Below are 24,270 nucleotides of genomic sequence, written 5' to 3'. Positions count from 1 at the left end.
TGTGTCTTCGTCTCTCTCTGTCTCTCAAATATAAAAAAACATTAAAAAAAGTTTTTAAATTGTACCTCAAAAAAAAGAAAGATGCAATGGCATTAAACTATGTTTTCAGTGGAATAAGGATTGAAGGGAACAACTTTTTCATGTATGATCCAAGAAGTTCATGTAAGTTCATGTGCCAGCTAAAGTTACCTCACATACCACTGATGATGTGGGTCTCATCCATTAGAAAATATCAGACCAGGGGCGAGTGCAAAGCATTCTTAGATAAGAAGCAGGCAGAGGTCGTCACCCAAGCCTCTGTATAAGAGATAAGACAGAGGACTGTGAAATGATCACCTAACACACAGGAACAATGGGGGAAAATACTAACCCAAGCGGCTTTGACCCCAACCTCCCGCTGCTTAGCTTAGCCAATTCCAATTCATTGCACCAATTGAAGGTCCAATTTAACAAAAAGATGTTTAATTCTCTGGGTCAAAGATGCCTTGGAAATGCAAACAAGGGATTGCTCATCAATATAACAATATCCATGGTAACCACAGACCATCTGCAGCACCCTCCACAGTGGGCCTCCTCTGATGGTGGATCCATTTCCTCCCCAGGGGAGCCCTATTTATTTCTGAGTGTTGTTAGGAAAGAAGTGACCATAAACATTCTTCTGGGTCCTTCAGTCTCCAGTTCAGCATAAGGGCATCATAAGCATACTCTACAGGAAGGGATGAGTAACTGTCATCGGTGACATCACCCCCATATTTCAGTTCCATTCAACAAACACCAATGCCAGGCCAGTCCCACCTACATCCTGGAAGGACAGACATCTATTGGACATAGTGAAGGAGCCGTCTCCTGCTGAGGATTCATGATCCGAAAGTCATCTAAATAGTTCTGAACCTGTATTGATATTTAAGCCTCTGAAAAGACAGGATAGCAGAATCAGTCGGGTCTGGGGTCGAATCCTGGCTCTGCCATTTTGCAGAGAGTTGACGCTGGCCAAGTTATTTAACCTCTCTGAGCTTCAGTCCCTTCCTCTGCGAAATGGGGCTAATCACGGTACCAACTGCACAGGATCGAATGATATAAAGAAGTATGGAAAGCATGTAGCATCAGCCACAGGATAGTGTTCCCTAAACAGTATCCATGGTTACAATTTTGGGGAGAATGAAACCCAACCATTTGGTTGTTCCAAACCTGACTGATCACCAAAATCATCAGGGGGAACTTGTTAAAAATAGAAATTCTCAGACTTCCATACCCTTGAACAATTCTAAATAGAATAGGTCTGGGACTAGACTCAGGAATCTATGCCTCCATTATGCGCTTTCATTGTGCCTAGCCCATAGAGGGCAGTCAACAGAGATAAGCCCCTTCCCCAGCCTGGCTATAGCAATAGCTTCCTAACCAGTTGCCTGTGTCCACGATTACCCCCGTGTCCTTGCAAGGAGCCAGTGGGATCCTTTTAAAAGGTGGGATCGTGTCATATCACTGCCCCGGACCTTCTACAATTCTCCATCTCATGCAGAATAAAATCCATAGGCAAGGCCCTATATCAGTGGTCTCTGAAGCTAAGCACACATCAGAAATACCTAGTGAGGTTGTGAACAATGCCTATGCCTGACCAGACCCCAGACCGACAGAATCAGAATCTCTGGGGGTCGGGCTCAAGTAGAATTGTCAGATAAAATATAGGATACCCAGTTACATTTCAGATACACATGAATTTTTTTAAATTTATTTTTCTTGAGAGAGAGAAAGCACCAGCAGGGCAGGGGCAGAGAGAGAAGGAGAGAAAGAGAATCCCAAGCAGGCTCCACACTGTCAGCACAGAGCCTGACATGGGGTGAGGGCTCAATCCCACAAACCGTGAGATCATGAACTGAGCTGAAATCAAGAGTCAGACGCCTAACCGGCTGAGCCACCCAGGAGCCCCTGAATAATTTTTTAATAGAAGTATGGTTTGGGTAACAGTGGGACATGCTCACACTAAAAAGTATTTACTTGTTGTGTACCTGAAATTCATATGTAACTGGGTTGTCCTGTATTTCTATTTGCTCTAATCTGGTGACCCCAGCATCAGCTTTTTACAAAGCTCACGGTGATATATGGCCCTCACTGCCTCCCTACTTTCGTCTGTTCCCCCGCGCTCCGCCCCCCCAGCTCTCTCCTCTGGCCTTTTCCTCGAAAGTGTCAAGCACATTCCTCCTTGAACACCTTTGCAGTTGCTGGCTTCCTCTCACTTCCAATGTCCTCAGCAAGCCTCCCTGACCACTGTGATAGCATCCCCTCTGTCAGTGCCCTTCACCCTGCTTCCCTTTTTCTTGATAACACCGCTCCCTGGCAGATTATCTATTTGTTATTCCTGTCCGTCTCGCCTCTCCCCCATAAACTAGAATGCAAACGCCATGTCTTTGCTGGAAATCCTTCGGCTGTATCTGCAATGGCTAGAACCTCACCAACTTTCAGTAAATTCTGGTCGAAGTAGGTAGTGGGTATGAGAAGGCGTCTCCTTCCAGCACAACCTCCTAAACATTCCTTTGGGAGGAGCTGATAGAGTCCGTCTTAGTAGAAACGATGTTTACCGAGAGTAATGGCTTATTTTTTCTGAGCGTGTCTTGCGTGTTACTGTTCAAAGCACTTTCCCTTTATTTTCTTATCGAATCCTTATCGATAAATAAAATCGATATCTTATTTTATATTTTTTTAAACTGAGTTGAATCCTCAGCAGCTTTTTTTTTTAAGTTTATTTATTTTTGAGACAGAGAGAAACAGAGCATGAATGGGGGAGGGGCAGAGAGAGAGGGAGACACAGAATCAGAAGCAGGCTCCAGGCTCCGAGCTGTCAGCCCAGAGCCCGACGCGGGGCTCGAACTCATGGACCGCGAGATCGTGACCTGACCTGAAGTCGGATGCTTAACCGACTGAGCCACCCAGGTGCCCCTAAAATCGATATTTTAAATAAAATATCGATTTAAAAAAATCCTTTATTTTCTTATCGAATCTTACAACCATCCTTGTAGATTGTGGAGGCCATAATTATCCTCAGTTTACAGATGAGGAAAGTAAATTCTTCAGTGTCCAACACCAAACCTCGACACTTTCAAAAGCCTATGCCAGAGGGGTAAACATCTTTTCTCCACCTTTCCTACCTGTAGCCTTGGTTATGGGTTAGGTCCTGTGTGCTGTTCCGTGGGGGTGGCTGGGGTGAGAATGGTTAAGTGGGCATGGCTGTAACTGGATCCAGTGTCCAGGTTCAAGAGTGTTCAACAAAGGGTCTCTAAGCAAATTAGAGACCGGGCAAAACCACTGTGTGGAGTGGTGCCTGGTCCAGCATCGTTCCACACAATCTTGCTGGAAGGGGCCACCAGACGTTGAGCAAAGGGGGGGGCTGCCTGAAGGTTTTCTGTTGGCGTCCGCTTCCATATGGTTATTACTATTCCATCTTGCACAAAACCCTCATGATCATGTATAAGCCCCTAAGCCCCTGAAGAGTGCACACCATTGACCCATTTGACCCTCACAAGAGCCCTGTAGGTAGGTAGAGCGGCTCTTCTTAATGATTACTGGCCAGTGGGGCAATGAGGAGCTGGAAGCATAGAGCATTCCACAAGGAGCATGAGTCAACGGATCTGCCCTGGAAGCTGGTCTCTGACCCTCTCCAGTGCCTTTTCCATTGATGGTATTGGGCTGTCTTCACCAGGAGAAAGAGCTTTGTGGCAATTCTGGCTTTGGCTTTGGCTCCGGCACTCATTAGCTCTACAGCTTCCGCACAGCCTGGACCTGATCCTCAGTTTCCTGTCCTGTAGAACGGGTATGATGAGAATTCACAAGGTTGCCAGAGGAATAAAGAGCCATTCTTGCATTCATTAAATTCTGGACACCTACCAAGTGCCCAGCACAGTCCCCGAGGCTGGGCACACGGCAGAGGACAAGGTAGCCGAGACCCCCTACACTCAGAGTTCTTAAGTTCTAGTGGGGATGATGACAGACAGATTGTCAAATAAACAAACAAGAAAATAATCCCATACAGTGGTAAGTACTACCATGAAAAGAGAACAGAAGCGGCACCTGGTGTGTGATTCTCTGTGCTCAGAACAGTACGTGGTACACAGTAGGTGCTCAGTAAATATTTGTTCAATGACTGAATGTGGCTGGTGGTCAGGGAAGACTCACAGAACTTCCCTGAGTGGAAAGCTAGAAACAGACGCAGGAAAAGGCAGGTCTCCGGGCAGAGCGCCAGGACAAACCGAAAGAAGAATCACACAGGCCATCGCTATGTCAATACTCTAAATTTCAAAGTGCTGTGTACACATGCAGCAAGGTTGTTTCTGTGGCTGGCTCCTTGATGTCACACGTTTTACTTTTGAAGATGTCCATCCAAATGCTTTCTGGCCCTCCACTCTGGGACCAAGCCCCAGGCTAGCAGTGTCCACAAGGTGGAACCTCGAAGGGCCTTCTCTCTGGCCCTGAGGTCCTGCTGTTTCTGGAAGGCCAACAGACCCACACACCGCGTTTCGCACTCGGGTTGGCCCGTCACCTCCTGATGCCGGCACCCCTGTGGTGGAGTGGCGACCAAGAGAAAAGGGCTGGGACACTTAGGAGCCTGGGTCCCGGAACGCCGACCCACCCACAAGCTCGGGAAGGTCTGCGCAGGCGGCGGCACCACCCGGGCAGGAAAGGCGGGGCCGAGCGGGAGGGGTGGGGCGGGGCCGAGCGTGAAGGGGCGGGGCTGCCGGGAGCCCATTGCTGCGCCGGCCGCGGAATCGCCCGAGCGGGCGGGGCGGGGCCGAGCGGGCGGGGGGAACCGGAGGAGTCCTTGCCTTTGCCGCCGCTGCCGCCGCCGCCAGGTAAGACGTACGGGGTCAAGTGGGCCGCGGGTGGAGCTCCCCCACCCCAGGGCCACTCCCCGCGGCTGCCCGCACGAGGGTTGCCTCTGCGTGGCCCGGCCGACCCGGCCCCGCGGGCCTTTGCCCCCCCGCCCCCCCACTCTCCGCCCTCGTGGGCGCCAGGCCTCCCGAGGAGTGGCCTCACACTGCTCCCAGCGTTGACTGCAGGTGTCCAGGCTGCCTAGTTGTTGCTTGGTTTCTTTCAGAAGGGAAAGTGCCTCTAGAAATTACATAGGGCGACAGATGGGGAAACTGAGGCCGGGCAGAGCACTCAGGCCATTCCCTGCCTCCCGGCTCAGGGCTGTGAGCCCTTAAAGGTCGCCCAGCGCCTCCCTTGGCAAGTGAGGACGCTGCTCTGGTCCTGGGAGAGGAAGGAACTTGCCCAAGGTCACACAGGGTCGCGGGCTTTCCCTTGTCGCAAGTGGCCCCTCCACGAACCGGTGAAGAAGGCCTCCGGGCACCCCTGATGTCCTCTCTCCTTGCCCCTGCGGCTTTCTGAGCTCACAGCACACCTTCAAACTGAGAATTCCAAGGTGGGGCTGGGAATTCCTTCTGGAAAAAAGCCCCCAGTTACAGATGGGCCATGTTTCTCACCCTGCCACCTGTTGACAGAGTAGGAAAGAAGGACTAGCCCTACTAACTTTTGAGGGGATTTGACAGCTAGGTAAACAGGCTGCGAGAGATGACTTCCCCAAGACAGTACCCCTAGGGAGGAGAACATTTTAAAACCTGGGTTACCTGTGCCGGGCACAGAGACAGAGTAGGCGTTCACCATGTCCTTTCTCTGGAACCACAGCTGGGAGTACAGCGGGGTTGGACTCTGGGCCTTGACCTAAGACTAGTGCCTAACACGAAGTAGGAGTGAACGTGTTAGTTCTCTTTTCCCTGACTCAGGGTTTATTTCACTGCAGAAAATATGAAACCCCGTTAAGCTTTAGGGCTATCCATTCATTCATTGGACAGATATTAATTGAGCACCGACTGTGTGCCAGTGTGTAATGTTTAGGCACTGAAAATACAGCAGCGAACAAGGCAAGTGCTGCCCTTGGGGAGTATGCTACAAAGAATGGAATAAAATCCTGCTCTTGGGGAGTGGGGGGAGGGTTGGGGAGGGCTGAGCAGAGAGGAGAGACCATGGGACTCTTACCAACTGTGAAGCATGTGAAGAGGGCAGAGAGAGACTGAACGTCAGAGCCTCAAACCCTCGTGGGCCTCTATCTAGATGCTCAGCCAGCCTGAGCGTTCTCCCCAACTCCCCAGGAATTTGGTAGGGGGTGGGAAGGTCAGTGGATAGAGAGTGGTCCAGCCAACCTCAGAGTCCATAAACCTGGCATTGCCACTCTATAGCTGTGATGTGACCCCCCACCTCTGTGAGCCTGTCATTGTTATTCAGCAGGGGTCATAAAAGTGCATAGCGTTGATGATACCACGTCCGAATGCTTCTCAAATGGTAAAGCATGGTCCAAAGTGTGGCCTGTATCAGAGGCCTTGCCAAGTCAGGTGTAAGCAAAGGTGTATTTATTCAGAGGCTCCGGTGTCCCTGTTGGTAACCTGTTACTGCCCTCAGTAGAGAAATGTAAGAAAGAGGCAGAGGTGGGGGTGGCTGACTTCCAGGCGAGGAGGCTCCCTGCCTGGCTCGAGAAACGGAATGTTGGCAACGGTCAGCATTTCAGCCTTTACAACCCTTGCTGTCACATTCCACACACAGGGATTGAGCGCCTTCTCTGCCAGGCACTGTTGTAGGGAGCATCAGGGAAACGACACAAAAGCCACTGCCCGGTGGAGCTTTTTCTGGAGAGACAGACCACAAACAAGTAAACCTGTAATCGATCCATTGTGCATTGGTGACAAATTTGATAAGGAAGTTATGCAGGGTCTGCTGGGAGGGAGGAGGGGTGGGGCCCGCTCTTTTGCTGAGGAGCCTGGGGGGAGAAGCACTGATGTCCTGAGCATTGTCCACTCTGACCCTGACCCTCCTAAGGGAGGAGACTGGCACTTAAGCAAGCAGCTGTTAGACCCCAAAGCAGGTGAGGGGCTGGCCAGAGAAAGCCTCGGGGGGGGGGGGGGGGTGTCCAGAGGCAGCAGGCCCCAGTTCAGCTGCACAAATCCAGGGAGGCTCATGGCAATCCCTGAGCCCCTTTGATAAAGTAGAGAAGAATTTGGAGTTTGAAGTCACACAGGCCTGTGGGGGTGCATCCAGGCATCGCTATTTGCCAGATGTGTGGCCTTCACCTCTATTGGCCTCAGTTTTCTCATATGTAAAATGGGGACAATGATAGTTTCTTCCTCATAAAGCAGTTGTGAGGCTGAACTGGGCTCATGAGAATAAGCTGGCAGGAGATCTTCACTGATTTTAGTATTAAACTGTACTTTTGAAAAAGGACATCGTTTGGACACCGAGAGATCGGCATGAGTTGAGGCCCGAGGTGGACATCCCAGTGTGGGCTAGAAGCCGCAGATAATGCAGTTTGGCTAAGGCCTGGCTGGAAGAAAGGGACTGGAGGAAAATGAAGATGGAAAGACAGGTTAGGTCTGTCCCAGAAGTGCTTGGGCTGGCTGCAAAGCGGGGTGCTAGCCTGTGGTCAGATGGGAACTAGTGAGAGTCATCTAATTTGGTGGCTTTCAATTTGTGTTTGGAATCTTTTGGGCCACCTCAGGACATCAGCTAGACTAAAGAGAGTGGTGCAGCATCATAGCTGAGACGGCTACCTCTGGGCTAAGGCCCAGGTGCATTTAAATCCCACATTACTTGCCCGGTGACCTTAACCTTCACTTCTCACGGCCTGTCTGTCTCTCTCGTAGATTGGAGATACCTACCTTGTAGGGCTGGTTGGGAGGAAATGAAATGATGTGTGCAAGGGGGTGGCACACGGCTAGCACCGTACCGAGAATTTACTGTTACAATTCTTTAAAATTTAATTGTGGGGGCGCCTGGGTGGCTCGGTCGGTTAAGCGGCCGACTTCGGCTCAGGTCATGATCTCGCGGTCCGTGAGTTCGAGCCCCGCGTCGGGCTCTGTGCTGACTTCTCAGAGCCTGGAGCCTGTTTCGGATTCTGTGTCTCCCTCTCTCTCTGACCCTCTCCCGTTCATGCTCTGTTTCTCTCTGTCTCAAAAATAAATAAACGTTAAAAAAAAATTTTTAAAATAAAAAATAAAAGAAAATAAAATTTAATTGTGATAAAATAACATAAAACTTACCATCTTAACCATTTTTAAGCGTGCAGGTCAATAGTGTTAAGTATATGCACATAGTCATGCAGCCTATCTCCAGAACTTTTCCACTTGCAAATCTGAAACTCCGGATCCATTAAACAGCTGTCTAGTTCCCCTTCCCCCAGTCCCTGGCCACCATTCTGCTTTCTGTCTCTATGATTTGGACTATTTGTCTTTCTGTGACTCAAGGTTCATCCATGTTGTAATATGTCAGGATTTCCTTCCTTTTTGAAGGCTGAGTAATATTCCATGGGATCGATTCCTTCCTTACTGTTGTTCGTCCATTCATCCATTGACGGACTCTTGGGTTACATGCACCTTTTATTTAGCTGCTATGAACATGGGTGTGCAGATGTCTCTGACACCTTGCTTTCATTTCTTTTGAGTGGAAAATACCCAAAGGTGGTATTGTGGATTATTTTACTGTTATAATTTGAAGGTGGGGCATTGAAGGTCCCCACCGTATCTCCCCTCGCCCACCGGACCAGGAGAAGTCCCTGGGGCCCTTTGGGGCCGTGTGAGAACCAGTGGATCGTGTGGATCATTACAAGCTTTGCCTCCCCACCCCCACCTCCTTCCTCGGCAAATGTGCCTCACGTTATATTCTAGTTACTCCCAAGCAGAGACCACCATTCATTCAACAAATGTTCGTAAGTGCCTACCGTGCTTACGTAAGGGCAGGAAGAGCTAGACACTGAGCCGTAAGTGTAAACCAGAAAATGATCTAGTAGGTCAGACGGCGATTCGTGCTGTGGACCAAGTGCAGGCGCCAGGTAAAGAGGATTGGGATGGAAGGCAGGGACAGGGTGGTCTCACCGAACCGTGAGATTTGAACAGAGACAGGAGGGAGGCGAGAGAGCTGGCCATGCGTTTGTCTGCAGGAACAGCATTCCGGGCAGAGGGAACAGGCAAGTGCAAAGGCCTTGAGATGAGAGCGTGCCTGGTGGGCTCCAGGAGCGGCAAGGAGGATGGTGTGGCCGGAGCAGAGCTAGTGACGGGAGAGGGGGCGGAGGGCAGAGAGGCCAGGGGCCAGGTTGCATATGGACCAGGCACCACTGGAAGAACTGTCGAGCATGGAAAGGGGATTAGTAGAGGTTTGGAGCAGAGAAGGGACATGAGCTGACTTCGGGGGGAGACGGAGCTCAACTGGCCACTGCGTGGTGGACAGCCAGCCAGGGGGGAGGGCAGACGGAGCAGGAAACCGGTGGGGAGACTCCCGCTGGGATCCACCTGAGATGATCTCGGCTTGTACCAGGGTGCTCGTCGGGGAGGAATGGGGCGACCACAACGTGGTCGAGATGTCATACAACCTGAGTATCTACCCCAGGGGCACGCTGTCACCCTACTCCACCACCTACTATCCTCCAGGCTGCTGAGGTGAGATGGGATAGGAACTTTCCCTCTGGGCCAACATCTCTTTTTTCTTCTGGTCTGTAGTGGAATTGCCTGAAACCCTCTGGGTTCTTCTGTTGCCATGGAGACCTCCTGAGACGCTACATTTGCCACTGGCTTCCCATGTAAGTTCCAGATAGAGGTATAGAATGAATGGGTTTCTCTCCTAAAATGCCGGAGGGGATTGGGAGGTGGGGAATGAGCTGGCACTGTCTAGAATCCTCCCTTCTAGGACGATCCCAGGAGTGGGTGGGGGGGTATGGGTGTGTGTGGGCATGAGCTCAGAACTACCATCTTGAGAGTTTCTGGCCTAAGAACGGTGCTGTGACTCTGTTTGTTGTGAAGAATTTCTTCGGTCACATGCTTTTCTTCCCCCTTGGCTTCAACACAGTTCATTCCCCAGCCCTCCCGTGATATTGTAGTTATCCCACTAGCGATGCTTATTTTATTGTCATAAAAACTCAACTGTAACCAGTTAACCAGAAAAAGAAGGAAAACGAGAAAGAGAACACTTTCCCCGCCCTCTCCATACACATACATTCACATCAAATTTGACCTTGGCGTTCACTGGCTGCTCCAAGTGGGGGGAAAAGTCCATAATGGGCTGGCGTGTAAGAAAAACACAAGAAATCCATCCTTGCATGTGATCTTCTAAAGAAAGGCTCAGGTCATGGAGTTTTAAGGGTGATTTAAAGGACGTCCAAGGATAATATTGATCATACTGGTTTTCTCCTCGGTGCTGACTTTGGAAGTTTTCATCCCCCCCAAGGAGAAATCCCGCTGTGTTGTTTATGGCGTTAGTTAACGATTATCGGTTGAGTGCCTACTGTGGGTGCATGCAGAGCCGAGGGCAGATGTGGAGTGGCTCTCTGCCCTCACTACTGACAAAAATGGCTCAACCAGTTTTTGGTTTTGGTTTTGGTTTTGGTTTTGGTTTTGGTTTTGTTTTTTTTCGGTGGTAGGTAATGTAGCTGGCTACATAAAACTCATAATCACAGACCATCATGACAAGGCCCGCTCTGGCATGCCTGTCCGTCCTGGGCCTGGGCTGTGCAGGCTAGCCATGACTGAGTGTTCACCCCGTTCATTCTCACTATGTATATGTTCTTTCCCTGCCAGTTGGTCAAGTGCAGGTCAAGTGCAGGCCTTTCTCGGAGTTCTTGGTATCTCCACAGTACCTGGACTAGAAGCTACTCTGTCCATCGGTGACCTCCAAGGCCGTGGGTGCTGCTGGACCAGCTGTGTGCACACTAGGTGGCCCCAGGGCATGGAGTCACCACTGGCCCCGACCAGCAAGGTCTTTTTCTCACTGCAGGAATCCAGCTCTCCCTCTCGAAATCGGTTTAGCTTCTCAGACATACTTGGGCATCTCAGCTCAACTTGGACCGGAGCCTGATGCTAAATCAGACCAAGGGGGAGAGTCCCCTGTGAGGACCAGTATACACAGTTCAAGGGTACATCTCCCAGCCCCACCACACTCCCTCAGTGAGCTGGGGAGCTGCCACCACACTCCCTCAGCTGGCATAGTTGGGGGGCCCAACCCATGCAAGTGGACAGTCCGTAGGGTTGGGACCAGGGGCTCCTCCATCACAACAAACTGGGTAGATGGGTCACACTACCCCCTGTCCATCTTGTTGATTACAAGACCTGTTTATTGGTCAACGGAATGGGACTTAACTGGGACCTCAGCCCCGTGGGCTTGGTGGGCCACATGAGACCAGGGCTTTCTGAGATAAAGCACTCCTTTTCTGGGGCAAGAGCAATGTTGTTTTTAATTAAAAAATTTTTCGGGGGACGCCTGGGTGGCTCAGTTGGTGAAGCCTCTGACCTTGGCTCAGGTCATGATCTCACCGCGTGTGAGTTCGAGCCCTGCATCGGGCTCTGTCTTGACAGCTCAGAGCTGCCTCTCCTCCGCTCACACTCTCTCTCTGGCTCTCAAAAAAATGAATAAATGTAATAAATGTTAAAAAAAAAATTTGCTTTTCTTTTCAGGGCTCCTGAGTGGCTCTGTTGGTTAAGCATCTAACTCTTGATTTCAGCTCAGGTTAAGATTTCACGGTCGTGAGATCGAGCCCCACGTCGGGCTCAGTGCGAAATCTGCTTGGAATTTTCTCTCTCCCTCTCTCTCTGCCCCTCCCCAACTTGTGTACACACTCTCTCGCTCTCTCTCAGAATAAATAAACAAACTTAAAAATACAAAAATTGTTTTCTTTATGAAAGCATCAATATGCTCAGGACAGAAAATGTCAAAAATACGGAAAAATAGAACAAAACCCAATAAGTTCTAGTCCCACAACCCTGCCACCAAGAGATAGTGACCTGACAGCAAGGAGCCTGACGTGGGGCTCGATCTCATGAAAGGCAAGAGCAGAAAACAAGAGCTGGACGCTTAACTGACTGAGCCACCCAGGTGCCCCTCCTAGTGATCTTTTTGTTCTGTGAAACTGTTTTAAAAAACATACCTGGAAGGTCGTGGGGGGTGGCTCAGTTGGTTAAGCAGCCAACTTTGGCTCAAGTCGTGATCTCGTGATTCATGGGTTCAAGCCCTGCATCAGGCAGGCTCTGTGCTGACAGCGCGGAGCCTGGAGCCTGCTTCGGATTCTGGGTCTTCCTGTCTCTCTGCCCCTTCCCCTGCTCATGCTCGCTCTCTCTCTCTCTCTGTCTCTTCAAAAATTTTTAAAAAACAAAAAACACACCTGGAATCATTTTGTATATCCAGTGATATACTGTTAACCATCTCTTTGGAAAATAAAATCCATCATTTGTAGCATCGGCCAATTTCTGTAGTAGAAATACTCCCACTGTGGCCCATCTCAGGCTGCCAGTGTCCTGTTGAATCAGCTCTCCCCAGCCAGTATGAATGAGCCTGTGTCAGCAACCCATGTTATAAGTTAAAATCACGTCCTGGGGTGCCTGGGTGGCTCAGTCGGTTGAGCGTCCGACTTTGGCTCGGGTCATGATCTCGTGGTTTGTGAGCTCGAGCCCCGCGTCGGGCTCTGTGCTGACAGCACGGAGCCTGGAGCCTGCTTCGGATTCTGGGTCTCCCTCTCTCTCTGCCCCTAACCCGCTCGCATTGTGTCTCTGTCTCTCTCAGAAATAAATAAACATTAAAAAAATAGAAAATAAAAATAAATAAAATCATGTCCTTTTTTTTGGATCATAAAATCAACACATTACTGAAAATTCACAAAACATAATTAATAAAGAAAAACAATTAAGATGATCCAGAATCCAAGAGCCCCCTGCTTCGATTAGAGACAGCCACCGTTGCCATCCTGATAGGAGTCCTAACAGTCTCCACTCTCTGGGCAGATACATGTACTAGATATGCATTTCTTCAGAATGCAAAAGCAACACGTATGTATGGCGGAAAAGACTCCGCTATCTCACCTTTCATGGAGAATTTGAGAGACTATTTCTCTAGCCATTTTGTCTCCTCTGCATTTTTTAACATGGTTGGACTCACAGCTTGAGTCTCGTAGTTTGTAGGCATGGTGAAGGCACTTTGCCATGCCCCATAGGAAGGGCATCTCCAGGAGAAGGACGTTATCCCTGATAATTCCTTAAAAAGGATTAAAGAAGTGGGGCGCCTGAGTGGCTCAATTGGTTAAGCGTCCAACTCTTGATTTCAGCTCAGGGCATGATCTCATGGTTTGTGAGTTCGAGCCCCACCTCGGGCTCTGTGCTGACAGGGCAGAGCCTGCTTGAGATTCTCTCTCCCCTCTCTCTCTGCCTCTGCCCCGCTCACTCTCTCGATCTCTCTCCCCCAAAATAAATAAATAAATAAACTTAAAATTTTTTTAAGGATTAAAGAGGCAGAAAATCATACTCTGGTTCTTTGGCATGGAAAATGGCCAGTAGGAGGAAGCGCGGATTATCTGAGGTTGTGGGGAACCCTGGGTCATTCCAGATGCTTGCTTGGCCCCCTGTCCCATCTCCCCCTGCTCATCTGATGCTCCAGCAAAGTATAAGAACAGGAGCACCTTTGGGGAGAGAATTAGCAGGAAAATGCGGCTCTTGCTTAAGCCTAAAAGCTAGTTCATTCATTCATTCATTCATTCATTCCTGCAACAGACATTTTCTGAGCGCTCAGGGCACAAGGTACAGCTACGAAGGAGATCCGGTGCCTGCCAGCTACTGCCAGGCTAATCGTGGAGCTGGGCGCTGCGACCACATCTCAAGTTAGGAGAAGTCAGAACAGGGATATTAAATGAGACAACAAATGCACGAGCCCAGGGGAAATGCCAGGGCTGTGCTCAGTGATGGCCGCTGCCTGCCGTCCAGCAGAGAAAAGTATCCCAGGTAGGGGAACCCACGGGGGGCGAAGACCCAGAGGACAAAGCATTAGCTAACAGATGCCTCTTTCTCTCTCCTCCTCCTCCAGATCCCACACCCTATGGACCTACAGGCTGGTTTTTCTGGTTTGCTCCCCCCAGGGCAATTTGCATATTTCTCCAAGAACCTTCAGGAAGCTGAGCAGCCTGTTTCCAGACTTGGAGAGAGGAGAGGCCAGGGGAAGCCAGCAACTGTTTTCTGAAATCTGGGTACGTGTTATTTAAGGTTTCTTTTTCCTCAAACCCTCACCATTATTTAAAATTGTCTTATTGTAAATATGAATTTACTTACTGTCTGTTTCCTTCCCTGGAATATGCCTCCATGATGGAGGGCTGTTGTCTGTCTGTCTTAGTCTCCACTGTTCCCGTAGCGTGTAGGATGATGCCTTCCACGTAATAGGTGCCGATATGTATTTATTAAATTAGTTGCTTCTTGACCTTTTGGCCAAGATCAAACGTATATTTATTAAATGAACTAGTTTTGGGTGCCTGGGTGGCTCATTTGGTTAAGCATCTGACTCTCGATTTCAGCTCAGGTCATGATCTCACGGTTCATGGGTTCGAGCCCTGTATCAGGCTCTGCACTGACATTGCGGAGTCTGCTTGGGATTCTCTCTCTCTCCCTCTGTCTCTGCCATTCTCTCTCTCTCTCTCTCTCTCTCTCTCTCTCTCTCTCTCTCTCAAAAATAAATAAATAAAAGAATGAACTGGTTAATTTGGGGTAAGGTGAACATTTGCTTTTAATTTACTTGGAACTTAAGGTTTTTGCCATGCTATAGAGACATCCTGCTGCTTTTTAAAAAGTTCTTTATCTTAAAATAATTATAATCTCACAGGCAAAATATTAGTACCAAGACATCCACCCATACCCTAACTCAGCTCCCCGCCCCCACGACCACTGCCTTCACAATGAAGTCTGACCGAGCATCTTTTTGGTTCTTCAAAAGCATCTTCCCCTGGGGGCGCCTGGGTGGCTCAGTCGGTAAGCATCCGACTTCAGCTCAGGTCATGATCTCGCGGTTCATGAGTTCGAGCCCCTCATCGGGCTCTGTGCAGACAGCTCAGAGCCTGGAGCCTGCTTCTGTCTCTGTGTCTCCCTCTCTCTCTGCTGCTCCTCCACTCACACTCTGTCTCTCTCTCTCTCTCTCAAAAAATAAATAAACATTAAAAGAAAAAAAAATTTTAAAGCATCTTCTCTTTGTACCTCTGGACCTTGACACGTGCTGTCCCCTGTGCCCAGAACATGCTCTTGCTGTCGACCTCACCCCTGTCTGACCGCTACCTTCTCTCGGAAGCCGGTTCTGGGTGGCAGGCCCCTGTTTGTATCCCTCCACCCGTGTTGCCCTTACGTTTATCCTGCTGGTTTGTCATCATCTGTTTCCTTGTCTGTCTCTACCACCGCACGGCTTCCTCTACGGAATACCCTCTCCTATCCACCCGCCCGGCTGTCGCCCTTGCTTCCTACAGGCCTCCGCTAGAGCGGTCCCCTTCAACTGCACACCGTCATCACCCCCTCCTGCCACATCACTTCACATCCCCCTCATCCGGATGCTTCTTCCCTGATGATCCCTTCATGGATCCGACCGTCAGACCTGACTGTAACTCTCGTTCTGCCACTTACCAGGCACATGATCTTGGGCAAGTTACTTAGATTATTATTATATATTGCTGGATTGCTGCCTGCGTCCCACCAGAACACAAGCAGGGAATTTGTCAGTTTGTCACCTGATCTGTCCCAAGGCCCAGACCAGGGTGTCACACATCACGTTCCCTTCTTCATTCACCCAGCACATATTTATCGAATGCCTGCAATATTCCACAGCCTGTTCAGAGAGCTAGAAGCCTGGCAGTAAAAAAGAAACAAAAAACAAAAAACAAAACAACCAGGGGCCTCCCTCAAGCTTATGTTCTGTTGGTATACATGGGTAAATAAATAATTTGCATGTATATTATTGAAGACGGGAGTAAGTATAAAACTAGAACAGGGTGCTAGGGTAGAAGGGCAGGAGTACTTGAGCCTGAGAGGTCAGGGAGGGCCTCTCAGAGGAGGTGATATTCAGGCTGAGGCAGAATGATGTGAAGGTCAGAGGAAGAGTGTCCCAGGCAGGGGAACGGCAGGTGTAAAGGCCTGGAGGGGGGACCAGCTTGCATATTTGCAAGCACATCGATGGCCAGCCAGTGTGGCCGTAGGGTAGTGAGCAGGCCGGGTTGGGGGGCGTGAGATGAGTCCAGGGCCAGGCAAGGGCCATCCTAAGGGGATGAGTGTGCGTCCTGGTGTGAGGGGACGCCTTTGGAGACTTTTAAGCGGGTGAGTGACATGATTGGTATATATGACAAAAGGGCCACTCCAGCTGCTGTGTAGAGAAGGGATTATAGGACATCAAGAGTGTATCTTGTTGAATGAATGAGGCAGTTTGACCTGATCTGAGCTTTTTTTGTGCCCCAAGCTCATCCCCTCTCCCCTGTGGATAGAGACAGGCCAGCTCGTGCTTCTCTGACTGGAAGGCTATTTATTCTTGAACTGAGAACTAACATGGGGCCCTCCAAGTACCAGCCCGATAAAATACCATCTTGGGCTCTTCTGGGTGAGAGGCACAATTACCACGGCCTCTGAATGGAGTGGATTAAATCACTAAGCCTGCCACATCATGGCTGGGTGCTGCCCCTACCCCTTCGTTTGTGACTTGTCCCCTTTGTCCACCACCACGATCTGGGCTGATCCTGTGAGCCAGGGAGATCTGCTGCGAACCTCAAACTTGGGTTTCTGGAGCAACCATTGGAGGCCAGTCTTGCTGGGTGACACTGGCCACGGTCTTAACCTCTCTGGGCCTCGGTTCCTTCATCAGAAACAAGGGAAGAAGGATCCCTGTGCATACATAGAGGAAAGAACCCAGGGTCTGGAGCCGGAAGTCTGGTGTGACTTTCATTACTTAGTTACTGTGTAATTTTGGGAAAAGCCCTTGGCCTCTCTGAGCCTGTTTCTCAGCTACAGGAGGGAATCCTAATAGCTCATGTCCTTAACCGTACGTAGTAGTTGTGAGATTTAAGTGCATTGTAAAGTGCTTTGCAAACTGTTATGTTTCTACACAAGTTGACTTGTTGCTTCAGGGTTACTTTGAAAAACTAACGAAATATTTAGTTTCACAGACTTTAATATTTAATATTGCACAGACTTTTAATAACTCCTCTGTAGAAGTAATATTTTGAGGATAAAATTGTTTTTTAAGTTTATTTATTTATTTTGAGAGAGAGCGCGCGCACACACAAATGGGGAAGGGGCAGAGAAAGAGGGAGAGAGAGAGCAGAGCCCGAGGTGGGTCTTGAACTTACGAACCGCAAGATCATGACCTGAGCCGAAGTCGGACACTTAACCGACTAAGCCACTCAGGCACCCCTGAGAATAAACATTTTTATTGCTCAGCTGGAGAAGAATGCATCTATGGGCCAAAGGCAGTGCTGAGTGTGGGTATTAGACTTGATATCTCCTGGCAGTTGTGGTGAGTATTTAAACAGAGGTAGTGGCCAAGAGCTCTGGCTTTGGGCTCCAGTCTGCAATTTACTGGCTGGGTGACCCGGACTCATTTACTTCTCCTCTGAGCCTGGACATTATGGTGATGCCTGGGCTCATAGAGTTAGCCAAGACTGAACATGTTAACGTTGCAGCCCCAGGGCCTGGCCCCCAGCAGCAGGCACATAATGTTAGCTCTTGCCGTTATCTACACACCTTGCTGTGTGCCAGGCACCGTGCTGAGCATTTCGGTGATTTGTTTGTTGACTTTTTTAATGCATTTATTTTCTTAACAGACATTTATGTGGCATGGGCCCTTTGGCAGGCTTTGTGCTAAGTGCTTTACAAATACTAACCTACATGGCTATGTCATTTACTGCTAACCCAGTTCCTCCAGGCAGATAATGTTATAGTCCCATTGGCAGGTGAAGAAATGTGAGTGCAGAGAGGTTGAGCTGCCCAGGGCTCTGTATCTATCAGATGGAGGTGCTTGGATTCGTGCCCAGGTTTGTCTGGTTCTGAGCCTGCATTCATATCCACAGTGCCCTGTGGTCGAGGCGGGTTCCCTTCCTGGTATCCACTCCCAGGACCCCTCCTGCCCCTTGAATGCCTGGCTTGGCTTGGTTTGTTCCCTCCCCTGCCTTCTCCGCTTCCCCTTCTGCCCCTGGGAAGGAAGGAAAGAATAAAAGGAGGGGAGAAAGGAGACCTCCTCCCCTCCCTTCTTTCCTTCCTTTCATTAAAGCATAACATACACAGAGTGCACAAATCTTAAGCATACAGCTTGATAAGTTTTTAAACGTATTTATACACATGTAATCAGCACTGGGTGATAGAGAAGATTTCCATCACCCAGAAGCCTCACTGTGCCCCTTCTGAGCCAATACTTATGGCTTGCCATGGGCAACCTCTCTTCTGTCTTCTTTTACCTTAGACTGGGAAGGTATGGAATGAACTCAGTTCCGCAGATAAGTGTATCTGTTTATCGTTGTGTCTGTGAGGCTCACTCCTATTGTTGTGGCTAGCCAGGCTTTATTCTTTTTCATTGTTTTGTAATATTCCGTGCTACAAATATGGCAAAGTTACCCATTCCGCTGTGGACAAACATGTGGCTTGCTTCCAGCTTGCAACTATTATGAATGAAGCTTCTATGAGCATTCATGTACACGCCCCGTGGTGGACAAAAGCCCTCATTTCTCAGGAGTAGAATCGCTGGGGTATAGAATTGCGTATAAAACACGTTTAGCTTTAATGATAAAGTCAAACCAGTTTCCAAAAGGTTGTACCATGAATACTCTCATCAGCCATGTGTCCAAGTTCTGTGTGTCCCTTATCCTCACCAACACTTAGGATTGTCAGGCTTTTAATTTTGGCCATTCTGATGAGTAAGTAGCAGTATCTTGGAGTTTTAATTTTATTTCTCTGACGACTAATGGTGTTGAAAACCTCTTCGTGTGCTTATTGGGCCATTGGATATCTTTTTATGAAGTGCCTGTTCACGTCTTTTGCCAGTTTTTAAATTTGCCTCATTTCTATTTCACCATGATTTATAAGAATTGTTTATATACTATGGATACAAATCCTTTGTTGATACACATACTGAAAATATCTTCCCCCCAGCCCATGGTGTGTGTTTTCACTCTCTCGAAGATGATGAAGGCCTATTTATCAGTCTTTTCTTTCATGATTGGTAGTTATTGTGTCCATTTAAGTAACTTTGGCCTAACCCCTCACCCCCGTTTGCGTTTTTCACTGAGATTTTTTTTTTTTTTTCCTGCAGGGCTGGAAATGGCCACGTGCAACAGTTCAAGTGAGGGGCTGCCTCCGGTGGCCGAGCCAGCCGTGGAGGGGGAGCCTCATCTGCCCGTGGGCCGGGAGCTGGCTGAGGCCAACCGCTTTGCCTATGCCGCCCTCTGTGGCATCTCCCTGTCCCAGCTATTTCCAGAACCTGAGCAAAGGTGAGTGCCTTTGTCCTTACAGAGGAAATGTCATGCTTCCTTGGGGAGGCAGTTACTGACAGCCAAGCCACCTGCCAGGTATTACTGGCAAAGAGGAGAAAGTCATTGGCCTTGCCTTGAAGGAGCTCACAGTCTAGAGGATTAGATAGCCTTCCTTCAGTACTCACTCATTCATACCTTCACCAGGCATTTTCTGGGCACCTACTTTGTGCCGGGCATGATTTGGAGTACATGGAAGGAATACGCAAATAAGATGGACAAGGCCGATGCTGTCCCTGCCCATAAACGGGACACAGCCTAATGGAGAAAAGATGCTTATTCATGCATGCAGCATGCCTTTGTTGAGCACCTACTCTGTGCTGGGTGTCGTGCTAGGCCCTGTGGAGAAAACAAGCAAGGCCTGGCTCCTATCCTCTAGGGGCTTATGGTCTGGGATGGGGGAAGGCACCCAATAACTGACTACCATTATACTAGACAGATGGGGTAAGTGCCCGGATGAGTTCAAACCAGGTGTCCTAGGAACAAAAGATTGATGGGTTTAATGACAACATTAGTATCTGTTGTTGCTGGTATCTAGGACAGATGTGTTTCAATCACACATTTGGAGTCAGAATAGCAGAGCTGTGAAAAGCCTCCAAGCCTTTGAGGGCTCTTGGGGAAGAGAGTTTAGAGGCAAGACGAGGGGGCGTAGGGAGGCAGACGGAGTGGTCCAGGGCCTGGAGCCTGCTTTGGATTCTGTGTCTCCCCAGGGCTGTGACCAGGGGGTGGGGGTGGGGGGGCGCACAGGTAAGACTTTCCTTGGGGAGAATGGAGTTGACTCAGGGACAGGTTGGATGCTGTGAATGGGGCAGGGGGAGGAGCTGTCTATGGCCCCAAAGTTCGAGGTGGAGGGTGGGGCTAGACGGACAGAAATACCATCACCGAGAGGGGAAGCAACAGATGAGGGCAGGAAATGACAGGAGATTTTTTGCATGTGCAGTATTTTCAGGACTTCCTCCCCAAAGGTCCCCCGTGAGTAAACTTCCCCATGCTTTAGGTCTTAGCTGGGTTTTTATTTGTTTTGTTTGTTTTTTATCTTCATCCGTCCCGCTGAATACTTGAGCACAGCCCTCTACTTGGGGGGCACCTCCAGGAAGCCTTCTGGGACCCTCCCCACACCCTAGACCAGGGTGTTTCTCCAGCCACATGTTCAGCGACCCAGCCCTGCGACCACCACGCTCTTCCCATACCCACCGCCCCTCCAGTTTGGGCTCTTGGAGGGCAGGGGCTGCCTGGCTCACCTGTAAGTCCCCAGAGCCTCCCGTACAGGTTGGTGTAGCCGACAAGCCAGTACACAGTGGGGAGAACTTTGTGTACTTTGTTCACATCAGCAGATGTTCATGGGGCGCCCGGGTGGCTCAGTCAGTTAAGCATCCAGCTTTGGCTTAGATCGTGATCTCTCAGTTCGTGAGTTCGAGCCCTGTATCGGGCTCTGTGCTGACAGCTCAGGGCCTGGAGCCTGCTTCGGATTCTGTGTCTCCTCTCTCTGCCCCTCTCCTGCTCGTGCTCTGTCTCTTTCTCTCTCAAAAATAAATAAACACTTAAAAAAAAAAGTTAGGGGCGCGTAGGTGGTTCAGTCGACTGAGCGTCCGACTCTGGCTCAGGTCATGATCTCATGGTTCATGGGCTCAAGCCCCACATCAGGCTCTGTGCTGACAGCCCAGAGCCTGGAGCCTGCTTCCGATTCCGAATAAACATTAAAAAAAAATTTTAATAAAAAAATAAAATAATGTTTAAAAATTTTTAAAAATTAAAAAAATTTTTAATTAAAAAGACATTTGTTTTAAAATGTTTACAAACCCCACACATGTTCATGAGCCTGCACTGTGTGCCAGGCCTGTGCTGGGCACCACCTAGGATGGCACATGGAGAAGTGAGTTATCATCCTGTGTGCCCCCAGCCCCCCAAACACACACACATCCAGGTACCACTTTAAGCACACATGCTTTTGCCTGGCCAGAAGCACTTGCCCTGGGGTATTTCCTTTCTGAAAGTTTACGATCCAGTTGTCAGTTCATTCCACGAGATCTCTGTTTTCTTAGGCCTAAAACACATTTTAAAAATGACCTCAGTCATTTTACAACCCAGATGTACTTGTTGATTTCAGTAATCTTTTTCCTTTTAAGTTTATTTATTTATTTATTTTTTTTTTTTCAACGTTTATTTATTTTTTGGGACAGAGAGAGACAGAGCATGAACGGGGGAGGGGCAGAGAGAGAGGGAGACACAGAATCGGAAACAGGCTCCAGACTCCGAGCCATCAGCCCAGAGCCCGACGCGGGGCTCGAACTCCCGGACCGCGAGATCGTGACCTGGCTGAAGTCGGACGCTTAACCGACTGCGCCACCCAGGCGCCCCTATTTATTTATTTTGAGTGAGAGAGAGAGAGAGCACCCAAGCAGGTGAGGGGCAGACAGAAGGAGAGACAGAATCTCAGGCAGGCTCTGAGCCATCAGCACAGAGCCCCACTCGGGGCTTGAGCTCAGGAATCATGAGATCATGACTTGAGCCGAGATCAAAAGTCAGGTGCCCAACCAAGTGAGCCACCCGAGGTGCCCCAGTTTCAGTAGTCTTTGGAAAAACACTCTGGATTTTTTTGTCACGTGGGACATAAAAGCCAGCCTTTTTAATGTATTTATTATCTGAGCCATAAACATCACAGATAATATTCCCTAAAATTAACTCTGTTTATTAAGCGTGGAGAAATTAATGGGGTATAGTAGGGGACCACAAACGTTTTCTGTAAAGGGCCAGGTATTTTAGGCTTGCGAGCCACGTAGCTGCTGTGGCCGTCACTCAATTTTGCTGCCATAGCCTGGTAGGAGCCAGGAACAACATGTAAAGGATAAGTGTGGCTGTGTTCCAATAAAACTTCATTTACAAGAGCAGGGCCAGCTTTGGCCCACGTGGGTAGTTTGCCGGCCCTGGGCTGGAGCTTTGGACTCATCGTGAGAAACGCTGGATTCCTGTTGAGGCTTTGAAAGTCTCGATATGGCATTGAACCTCTGCAGCCCACGTGCTCCATCCGTGGGGAAGGGGGGGAGGGGGTGGCACAGGATGCAAGGGGACGTTTGATGCACCTGCCCAGCCAGGGCCCAGAGCTTGGTGAGTGCCCGGGAATATAATCCCTGGAGAGGGGCAGTCTCTGCGGTGGTTAAACACGGCCCCTGGTGTCATGGAGATGGGGCTTTGAACCCTAGAGCTGTCATGTCACCTCTCTGGGTCTAGGTTTCCTGATCTCTGGACTGGAGTAAAAATAACACGTCCGTCCCTGGTAGGGGTATGGCGAGAAGTAAATGAGTCGGTGTGTAGAAGGCGCTTACCTAGCGCAGGGACTGACCGATGGTTGCTCTGTGATTGTCTTTTGTGATCACGGTTGCTGCTGATATCACACATTTCGATAAACCAACAACCACATTAGAAGCGATTACCAAAACCCCGCTGATCTAAACGCTGTTGTTTAATCAATGGCTGTGCTGCCGCTTTACGACCATATTTATTCATTTGTTCCTTTAAAGAAACACACGCATAGCGCTTTATACGGGCCAGCTATCGTTCTGAGCACAAGGCCACATGTTAACTTACTTAATCCTGTCGGCCACCCTGTGAAATGGGTTTCGTCATTATCGCCACCATTCTATAGACCAAGAAACCGAGGCACACGGAGGTTGAGTAACTGGTCCAAGATGACACAGCCAGTGACAGAGCTGAGATTTGAACCAGAGGCTGTGCTCTCTACGCCTCCACTCTTATTAGGAGATGCTTGTCTACATCCAAGACTTCCTTGTTGGACACAGGGCCAGGCCCCGCTTAGTTTACTCCGAAGGAATGTTTAGTTCACTACGTCGTTTCCTGCCTCCATACACACCCATGTAACCACCCCCGGGGTTATCCCAGTAGATTGCAGTGGGGTAAATTATAATTGTAGTAGCAATAGCTAGCATTTATTGAAGGGTTATCAGGTGCCAGGCCCTATTACGATATCACTTAATCTTTCTATCCAATCTCTGAGGCACATCCGCATTTTATAGCAGAGGAAAATGAAGCTAAGAGAAGTGAAGTAAGGACATGAACCCAGCCGCTGAGGGAGCCAGGACTCCCCGGGCACCGGACTTCAGAGCCTGACTCTGAAACCTATTCTCCGCTAGCTCCCTTGGCCACGTTATAACCAAAGCAGTGAGGCCAGCTGACATGACTTGAGGATCTCCTGCATGCCAGGCCCTGCTCTGGATGCTTCGTATGTATCATCTCATTGAGTCCTCAAACAACTTAATGAAGTTGGTCTCAGGGCGCCTGGATGGCTCAGTCGGTTAAGCGTCCGACTTCGGCTCAAGTTATGATCTGTCAGTCCATGAGTTCAAGCCCCACGTCAGGCTCCGTGCTGACAGGTCAGAGCCTGGAGCCTGCTTTGGATTCTGGGTCTCCCTCTCTCTCTGCCCCTCCCCCACACTCTCTCTCTCTTTCTCTCTCTCTCACACACACACACAAAGTAAATAAACATTAAACAAATTTGCAGTTGGTCTCTTAAACCCATTTGCAGATAGGGAAACTGGGGCAAGAGGAGGTCAGTTTACTTGGCACGGTGCCACATTACTCAGATGTCCCTTCGGGAATGGCCTCCTCCCGCCACTGCTGAGACAGGGTTGCCCGCACGGCCGGGGCTGCCTCGGCTGAGGAGAGCCATCTTGCCCACGCTTCTGCCCCCTTCCTGGGCAGCCCTCTTCCAGTGATGGCCTGATGGGGCGGGCGTGGAAAGGCCCCACTGGGGGCAGCCCTGAAGGGTCTCCTATCTCCCTGCAGGGTTGGCTGAGGCTTCTGTTGAGGCTGCAGTGCAGCTCGGCCTGGCGGCCAGTCTTGCTTCCTGGAGACTGAACCATAACACTGTCAGGGCAGGATTGTAGCTGGCCCGCAGCGACCTCTCCACTGGGCTTGGGCACTGGCGGCTCTAG

The 24,270-nt window shown here is 49.6% G+C and overlaps 1 protein-coding gene across 7 annotated transcripts in view; it reads left to right on the top strand.

Moving 5' to 3' along the window:
* The first annotated feature begins 4,708 nt into the window (after positions 1–4,708).
* Positions 4,709–24,270, top strand: part of TMCO4 (transmembrane and coiled-coil domains 4) — a 96,211-nt gene continuing 76,649 nt past the window's right edge. For 4 of the 7 annotated variants that reach the window (XM_045475891.1, XM_045475892.1, XM_045475893.1 and 1 more), the window contains exons 1-4: positions 4,709–4,841; positions 9,531–9,610; positions 13,870–14,029; positions 19,105–19,282. In XM_045475891.1, coding sequence (XP_045331847.1) covers positions 19,113–19,282 — 170 coding nt within the window. In that variant the 5' untranslated portion in view covers positions 4,709–4,841; positions 9,531–9,610; positions 13,870–14,029; positions 19,105–19,112. The remainder of the gene's footprint in view (positions 4,842–9,530; positions 9,611–13,869; positions 14,030–19,104; positions 19,283–24,270) is intronic. The other 3 variants (XM_045475888.1, XM_045475887.1, XM_045475889.1) reach the window with 3 other exon arrangements.

The sequence above is a fragment of the Leopardus geoffroyi genome, chromosome C1 (assembly GCF_018350155.1).
Source record: "Leopardus geoffroyi isolate Oge1 chromosome C1, O.geoffroyi_Oge1_pat1.0, whole genome shotgun sequence".
NCBI classification, from domain to species: Eukaryota; Metazoa; Chordata; class Mammalia; order Carnivora; family Felidae; genus Leopardus; species Leopardus geoffroyi.
The sequence above is the reverse complement of the archived record's forward strand: the minus strand, read 5'-3'. Positions and strand labels throughout refer to the sequence as shown.